The 9,401-nt window shown below is 37.6% G+C and overlaps 1 protein-coding gene across 1 annotated transcript; it reads left to right on the top strand.

The window, feature by feature from the left end:
• The first annotated feature begins 239 nt into the window (after positions 1-239).
• On the top strand, positions 240-9,059 carry zgc:110410 (uncharacterized protein LOC553618 homolog). The gene is made up of 10 exons (XM_035408380.1): positions 240-372; positions 979-1,252; positions 3,413-3,491; positions 4,635-4,688; positions 4,895-4,985; positions 5,344-5,381; positions 5,783-5,870; positions 6,326-6,415; positions 7,841-7,888; positions 8,203-9,059. The coding sequence occupies exons 2-10, from the start codon at positions 1,006-1,008 to the stop codon at positions 8,350-8,352; spliced, it is 885 nt and encodes a 294-aa protein (XP_035264271.1). The 5' UTR covers positions 240-372; positions 979-1,005; the 3' UTR covers positions 8,353-9,059.
• The last annotated feature ends 342 nt before the right edge of the window (positions 9,060-9,401 follow it).

Below are 9,401 nucleotides of genomic sequence, written 5' to 3'. Positions count from 1 at the left end.
AAGCATGCATTGCTCTTCTAGATCATTACTGTGCATTTACAGATATAAATGTATTGCATATTGTCAGCACTTTGTAAACTGCTCCACATATCATCATCCCAAAATGTATACATATGTTTTATTAACAATGATGGTTCGATGTTGCTAGAAAAAAAGTGTCTGCTTTGTTGAATTTAAACAGGACCCATGTTTGAATGACACGGCTAATCAATGTTTAACAGAAAGTACTCCCTAATTCCGGGTCACATGACCAGTAGTGTCAAACAGTATCGCTCAGAAGCTACAACACTGTTCACTGCGCACTGTATTCAAACATACATTTTTTTAAATTGAATCAAAAGAAAAATAAGCTCTAGATCTCCAACTGAAAAGGTAAGTGCTTTTCAGTAAATACTGATTGCTACAGATCTAGTTTAACTGTGGGGCAATTAAATACAGGTGTTGCCTTGTTTTAGTGCTGTGACAGGAAGTCAGAAATTTAAGTGCGTATATTTTTGGCTTGTGAAAGGCCTGATAAGCAAATTGGTTTATGGTTATATATTCAATTTAATGGAAGTAAATTTTCTCTTTGACTAAAGACTAATCATTGTTTCTGAGGTAAAAAAAAATAAAAATAGATAAAGGGAAGACTTTGACCTGCATGCACCGTTACACGTAAGCAGCGGAGAACTGGAGACCTGTGTGAAAGGCACAGAAATGAGTAACAATGGGAAAATAATCAGCTATTTATACTGATATTGAGTGCTCTGCTGTGAAGCCTTTATTTTGGTTTGGCATTCAAATATATTGAAGATCGGTGAGGTTGATTTAGTTTTGTGTTCTTCACTTCATTGCCCTGCTCTTCGGTTTAGTTATTCTAAGAGAATTATAGTATGTCATTTGGTATTTTACGTTGACTACTTAAATACTGTATCTGGAATCCCCAGTAACAAAGGATTAAGGGATGATAATCTTTGGGAAATTTTTCTACTCCTTCAAAGGAAAAGCTACAAACAGCTGTGAGACATGGAGAGCGACAATCTGAAAAATGACCAGAATCCACCTCCCTACAGCCCACACTACTATCCCCAGAATCCAGCCCCCACACAGGGTTTCTATGTTGGCCAGGGGAACATCGCCGTAGTGACCCCTGCTGGTGACTATGACGACATGGGGAATCCCATGGACAGTCACTCCTCTGCTCCACCCGAGTACTCCCAGGGCTTTGAGGACCAGGATACCTTCCATTTCTCTGATGCAGCTATCAGGAGAGGTGAGTGACCTGGGATTAATTACATTAATCAAACTTATCAAAAGGCATAATTCATACAACAACAAGAATAATAATAATAATAATAATAATAATAATAATAATAATAAAGAATAAGATAACACTTCTACCTTTTCAATACTTATATAGAAAACAATAACAGTTCATTAACATGTATCCTGCACTCATGATCCTAATCATAAATCAAAACGTTTCTGGCTAAACATTATGGGAAAATGTGGGAACAGAAGACAGTATGAAGATGGAGAATTTTCAAAAGGCAGTGAAGAGATTGTATTTTATTACAATTCATTATGAACGCATATTCAGAACAATTGTTTAAATCCAGAACTGTGCTTTCATACGAGCTGCTAGCTGACGACTTCAACAGATGTCTTGCATCCTTTCAATAAAACAAATATAATTTTAGAGCGTATAGCACTCCTTTCCAGTGTTATGCATCATTCGTTCATCTCCACCGCATGCAGCCCTGATCTGACTGCAGAGATTGTGTGTACAGCCTGGCAGCCTGTGTATGAGCTATAGGCTAAGCTTGTGTTCCAGCTGCTTTCATGCTTTTATGTTACTCCTGCTTTCAGGAGTTCTAAAAATTATCTCGCAAAGAGGGGAGTTGCAATTAAACCATGCTTTAGTAAATTAGGTGGAATACGTAATTGGCCTAATTTATATAATCTCCACCCTGTTTTAACGCGTTCTCTCCAGGTAAACATATGCATGAACACGTTTAACTATGCATCAAAAGGAAGTCGCAGAGTGACATAATCCTCACAAAAAATAGATTTGAAAAGCGATTCTGACTCATTTCAAAGATTTAATAGCGAAGTAGATATTGCAACCTTGTTGCAACTGCTTTTGCGACTGAAAAGCAGTTGCAATCCTTTAGTAAAACTGGCTCTCGGTAAGCCAGTAGAGTCAGATTCCCTAGCAACAGTGTGTCCTTGGACTCAAACCAAATATGAAATGAGATAGACAGACAAAGACTGGGTCTGCTTTAAATACATAATTTTTGTTTGAAGTGTTTCCGTGTATAAAAAGTAAGTGTTGGGTGTCCTTTCATTACATTCTGGTTTTTGAATGATATGTACATTATCTCATCGATAGGCCAACTACAGAGTTCAATCTCATACTGTTATTAAAATGATGGTTTACATGTTTGGGAATATGCAGTCACTCTTCAATTGAGGCATATAAAAATATATTAATATCACAGATTAAATTAATCATCAAATCAAGATGTTATGATATGATGATAGAATAATGGGAGTATTTGAATAGTACTGAACTGAAATTGTTAGAAGAGTGGAGAAATTAATTGAACTGAATGATAAGAGCAAGATCTGGACACTATTTGTCCTGACACCCCAGAGTCCTAGCAGGATTTATTTTAAGTTCAAGCCATCCATTTAGCTTCAAGAATAGGTCTCAGATCTGCCCTAAATCTTTTAACTGATGTCCTATGTGTAACCAACCCACAGAAAAAAATGTGCTATTGAAAAATATTTTTTATTAAACTTTTCTCCTCCATACACCAGGAATACTGTAGCTGGAGTGTGTACAGTAAACTTTTCTGATGCACTCACCTTTGAGCCACTGACTATATAAAACCCTGCAGTACACAAAGTACTTAGCTCCAACTGTGGAAGAGCCATATCCCTTGATGATCTCCAGCTGGTAACCTGTGGGCCTGTGGGGGCGACTAATGTAGTAGCAACCTAATAAATTACGATATTTATCTTACCTATTGCGTGCGCCAGCCTGCCTTTGTATGAATCATTTTTTAGAAGTCACAAAAAAGTTTATGAAAAAGTGGGTTATATATAGTTCCATATTTTGCTAATGATATGGGTAGCTTTGAAATTCTAATTTACCATCTTAAACAGTCATGGAAAATAATTAAAATGTGATGATGAATATTTGATGAACATGTTGAATATTTATAAATCTATGTCTGTCATTGTGACGAATTAAGTTTTCTCTATCAGCCACTTTTTTCCAAAACTGGACCCATGTCCTCAGGGGTGCGTATGGTTTCTTTAGATGGTGTCTTACCGCACTTTAAATTGAATAACAATGTAAATAATGCATTGAATAGAAATAAGAACATCAAGCAAAAGTTTGGAAGGAGTTCTTCATGTCTTCCAGGCTTTGTAAGAAAAGTCTACTTGACATTGATGGTTCAGCTGCTGATCACTGTTGGAATAATCTGTGCATTTTTATACTGGTGAGTTTACACCTCTACTGCTGAGCATGTTTCTGTATAGTGATTGTGTTTCTGTAGTAGACAGTAAATGTCTACTCTGCACTGATCTGCTAATGAGTTTCTGCAGGCCTACTGGTAAGTGATTTCTAGTATCGGCCTGGTAAGTGTGTTTCTGTGTGAAAGATTGTGCATTTCTGCATCAGTGAAGTTGTAAGTTGTTTGTGTTGACAGTTTTTATAATGGTTAGTGTGTTTCTTTACTGGCTTGTGTGTTTCTGTAGTTCTGAGTGTCTTTACTGGCTTGTGTGTTTCTGTAGTGGAGAGTTTCTTTACTGGCTTGTGTGTTTCTGTAGTTCTGAGTGTCTTTACTGGCTTGTGTGTTTCTGTAGTGGTGAGTTTCTTTACTGGCTTGTGTGTTTCTGTAGTGGTGAGTTTCTTTACTGGCTTGTGTGTTTCTGTAGTGGTGAGTTTCTTTACTGACTTGTGCGTTTCTGTAGTGGTGAGTTTCTTTAATGGCTAGTGTGTTTCTGTAGTGGTGAGTTTCTTTAATGGCTAGTGTGTTTCTATAGTGGTGAGTTTCTTTAATGGCTAGTGTGTTTCTATAGTAGTTGTCCTCAGCACTGGTGAGGGAGTTTCTGCAGTGATGAGTGACCCTCTTCATTTCATTCCCGCTTGAAGTCCTTCTGGCAAAGAATAACCATTGCATGTGTAATCTCCAAAATCACCTTTCAACTCTGGCATTCATGCAGAGTTTTGATAATCAATGACTCACATTCTAGTAGGATCTTGCAGCTCTTGACTTAGCTGGGCATTCAAGTCTTTTTTCAAAGTCATTTTAGTTTATTAGGTTTGACTGAAAGTAATACTTGCCAGTATTTAAAATTTCAGAATTAATCAGCTGTAAATCCAGTGGGAAATAAATTTGTTTTCTGTGTTGCCCTTCTGCTGATATTAAACATACTAATGAAGTGATTTATTTAAATTGAAGTGTCTACCACTAGGACCATAGTCAAGGGACACCCCATTATCTCTAATTGTAGGTGTGTTATATTTCTAATGTATATTTAATATTGTCTCATTTAGAATGAACAGGCTTGTGCTACATCTTAAAAAGAAAAATTTGTTGAAGCTACAATTGATATTCTATCTTTTTTCCCCACTCCAGGAATGATCTTAAGCATTGGGTTCAACACAATAGTTGGTTTACATATACAATGATGTAAGTCATAATGAAATTTCTCTCATTCTCATTCTGTTCTTTTGCATGGTTAATTTCCTCTTATCTGAATTAGCCACACATTAAAAGTGACTTTGTTGTGTCACATGACATTATGAATATCTAATATACTGTATATAATATATATAATATAATATCTTATATTTGAAATGCTATGTTCTTATGCATTGTATTTTTATTTTGAGCAGGGGACTTGTGTTCGTTCTGATCATAGTGCTCTCTTGTTGCGAAAATGTACGTCGGAAGGTCCCACTAAATTTTATCTTCCTGGGACTATTCGTAAGTAACAAGGTTTTCGCTTCACACACACATTGAGCAAAACTACTTTTGGGAGTTTCCTCTCCACAGCAGCACTGCTTATCCAGCTATAGCGAAATGCATTTATTTTTTCTGTTTTCAATTCCCTCCTCCATTCTAGCTTCTACCTGTTTTTGGTTTCCCCTATTGGCAAGGACTGTGCCCCCTAGCCTTAACTTGCTGCCAGTGTTACTTCCTTTGTGAGGGCTTGAAGGGTGGAGTCATAACTAAATACTGTGAAGTGTGTGTGTGTGTGTGTGTGTGTGTGTGTGTGTGTGTGGGTGTGTGCGTGTGCGTGTGCGTGTGTTTTTCTTCTCATGTTTATCCTTTGTCTGTACAGACCATTGTGGAAGGCTTCATGCTGGGCTCAGTGACAGTGTGAGTATCAACAGTGTTTTACTGCAGTGGATGACTATACAAGTTACTGATGTATGTGTACTGATGTATAAAATAGACAAGTTTACCTTTTTGAAGTGGGAAACATTTGTGCCACATCAGTGGCCATTGATCCAATTGGGCCCAGCTGACAAACTACCAGTAACAAGAGACTTGAAACAAGGGCCAAATTCATCAACAGTGGTTACAATTTACTCAATGACGATTCATTTTTTTTTAGTTCAGGGGGACAAAAGAAGGTTATTTCTGTCAAGGGCCAGCAACCTAATGATGATTGGTGACCAACAGCAGTTAATGACTGTAATGAATAATGATTTGGTGTGAATATGAGATGAGATGGAGGTGGGAAGTAAAGGATTAGCTGTGCTCTGTTTGTCTCTCAGGTTCTATGAGGCTGAAGCTGTACTCTGGGCTATAGGGGCCACAGCTCTGGTGTCCTTTGCACTGAGTGTGTTTGCTATGCAGTCAAAAGTGAGTTTCCTAAATCATTTTTTCACAGGTGTCTGAGAGTGAGTTTGGATTTGGTTTTCACACTAGCACAGTAAAAAAGATACATTACGGTTTTCTACAAGAGCAAGATAGTTAAGTTGATTTGCGTCATTAAATACCCTGGTGGATAAATGTATTATTTATAAAAACATGAGATAAGCAAGGCATGCTGGATAACTGCCAAGCTCATGAGTGCAACAATAGCCTCCTGCCTGGGAACTGAAAATCAGCTATTTGTTGCAGCATTACAAAATTACTATCCCACAAATGCTACCCTACCAACAGTATCTACCACTGTGTCAATTACTGGATCAAACCGATCGATAGGTCAGGGAGAGAAGTAATACAAAATCTGGGAAAGGACAACAGCTGCTCTCTTTCAGCACATATTGCTTGGGACATAAAATATGACTTTCTCATAATGGTTCTGTTTTCAGTGGGATTTCACTGCAGCCAGTGGGGCCATGTGGGCAATTGGCTGGACACTCATATCATTTGGATTGCTGTGTGCAATTTTACGGACACAGGTAAGTGAGGCAGATATGTTTTAACAGTAGTTTACAAATAATAGTATTTTGTATATATGAGTGTATGTATCAGCTGACCGCTAAAGCATAAATACAGTTGGTATGCATTATATTATAGTACATTTATTTATCCACAGTAACTCACATTGTGGGAAACCATAAGTGCATTCATCTGATTTATATGAGCAATAGTACCAGGCATAGCTAATAGCATTCCAAGACCAGAAGATTTATATGTAACATCACTAAAGCACTATTGCAAGTTAACCACGCTGACTAAGAACCAAAATACAAGCCATAAGAGGAAAACATATACATGACCCATAAAGCATAAACTGAAGTAAGGTGGGAGTGCTTGGTGCTGGGGTTATGAAGATTGTTTCTCCCACATGGGGCCAGTACAGACAGGTATTGTGACAGGAAGTACTGACAATACAGAGAGGGGATAGTCAGCTGCTTTAAGGTTGTGGAATGGAAAGATCTGGTCAGAGTGCAGGGTCTGTAGATTAACTGGAGGTGTGGTGGAACTGTTTAATTCTCCACCATGTAGATTAGTAACAATGATTTTAAACTTGATTACAGCTACTAGGTAGCTGGTTTAGTAAGATGAGGAAGGTTGAACATGCTTGGGAAGACTGTAGACAGGTCATGCAGCTGTGTTCTGCATTAGCTGCAGAGACTGAGTGGCACAGGCAGGGAGACCAGTAAGAAGGGGATTCAGTCCAGGCATGAGAGCACCCGGGTCTGGACTAGGAGCTGTGTAGAGAAGGTGGCGATGCAGGGATGTGTTCTTTGGACTTTATATAGAAAGGAGGCCTGACTCCCTGCTGCTGTAAGAGAAGGAGTAGTCAGATAGAGTTACCCCTGGGCCTCTTGCAGTAGAAGTGTTCTGAGTGAGCTCTCCTGTAGCATTCAAATTGACAGACAGGTCCTGCAATAGTGAGGAGGGAATCAAGTGCACCTGGCAACGGCCTACCATCCAACCTAACTGGCATGGGTAGTGAGACCTGTGTGTGTCGAAGGGAGGAAAAGCTGAGTATTGCCAGTGTAGAAATGGTATGAGAAACCACGGGAGAGATGACAGATCCAAAGGATTGTGCGCAAATGACAAAGAGGAGGATGCAGACTACAGAGCCTTTGGGACACCTGGTGGAGGGTCATAGGCACAAGAAAAGCCACCAGCCAGGGAAACCCTTGAAGGACCATTCAGAGATGTAGGATGCAATCCTCTTTAAAGTTGTGCCAGAGACCTCGAGTGTGGCCAGTGTGGAGACGAGAAGAGTGTGGTCTACAGTATCGAAATATGAATATTTAACTTTTAGAGTTCATATTTTGTTTGTATTCCTAGCTTTTTAAGCCATTTAGAATCAATTGTGAGACTTTGGAAGCATGCATCTTAATGATTCTTGTTTTTCTTTTCATCAGTATCTGTACATTGTATATGCCTCATTGGGGACTCTGGTCTTTTCAATTGTAAGTATGGTTACATATTAACCATTCGTTATGGTTAATATCTGTTGGTACTTTCTTTGAATTACTGTAAAGAGTTAAATCTCTTGGCTTTTTTTGTGTAGTGAATACATTATATTATATTATACATATATCTTTATTGTGTGTGTAGGTGTCTAAGTTTCTGTTACGATTTATATATTAGTATCTACCCTTAGTAGAATCATGAAATAAAAAAATATAGAATTGTATATATAATTATTAATTGTATATGAAGTCCCTTTTCTCACTTGCACTGTGATATCTATGTTTCTTTCCTATCTCTCCTTCTCCCTCAGTATTTGGTGATGGATACACAGCTAATGCTGGGCGGAAAACACAAATACAGCATCAGTCCAGAAGAGTACATCTTTGCTGCTCTGAACCTGTACCTTGATATAATCACACTGTTCCTCCTTTTACTACAGCTTATTGGATTCTGCCGCTAGTACTGGGCTACCTTTGATTCCTGTTTAATCATTGTACCAAGCACTGATTCCTACACTACCATACACCCAGCAATAATGCCCTTACACCCTGCTCTGATACATGTACTACCTTACATCCAGCACTGATTTCTGTACTACCTTACACTCAGCTATGATTCCTGTACTTCCTTACATCCAGCTCTGATTTCACTACTGCTGACACCTGTTGTACATTCAAACCTAGTGCTGATGTGTATGTTTTGTTTGTGTGTGTGTGTGTGTGTGTGTGTGTGTGTGTGTGCCTGCACGCATGCGTGCATGCACATGTTTCTGTTTGTATTTTAATGAGCTGAATTTTCTGTGATAGCAGATATTATGTTTTGGTGCAGTACATATGCCTAATTAATGTCCAATGTGGACATGCTTTAAAGTGAAAATATTAATAAAATATTTTCACTTTAAAGCAAAGAAAAAAGTTATTTCTGAAAACATATCAGAGAATTCTGGAATCTGGGAATAGTTTTCACATAGAATTTGATTTTTTAATGTCTACTTGATTTTTTTTCATGTGAAATAAATCACCCATAGTGAATGGAATTATGATTCTTTAAAAGTGTATTATAAACAATTGTGCAAATGATCATTTAAAATTGTAACATATTGTTAATTATGTTTATTTGCATACAGCTTTGAAAATAAAAACGTCAGTTTTCCCCACCTTGGGATTATATGTGTAATTCCTCGGTACTTTTATTTTATTTTAAAAATGCTATCAGTTAGGCATTTGAAATTACTTGACCATAAATCAGTATCACACATTTAATTTGTATTTTTATTTTATATGTATTATAGCATATTACTGTGCTATTTATTCGATATGAATTATTGAATTTTATTTAAGGAAATCAATAATTCTCATTCATATCTTTGTACTGTGAATTTAATTAAATTATTTTATATACCATGTCTAACAGTATTTGATCTGCACAGCCCATTACCGTCATCTCAGAACATATTAAGCTCACTCCACAACCCCATACTACTCTCCAATTACATCAACATGAGTGTGA

This window comes from Anguilla anguilla, chromosome 1, assembly GCF_013347855.1.
Source record: "Anguilla anguilla isolate fAngAng1 chromosome 1, fAngAng1.pri, whole genome shotgun sequence".
In the NCBI taxonomy this organism is placed as follows: domain Eukaryota; kingdom Metazoa; phylum Chordata; class Actinopteri; order Anguilliformes; family Anguillidae; genus Anguilla; species Anguilla anguilla.
This window is presented reverse-complemented; position numbering and strand designations above follow the sequence as displayed.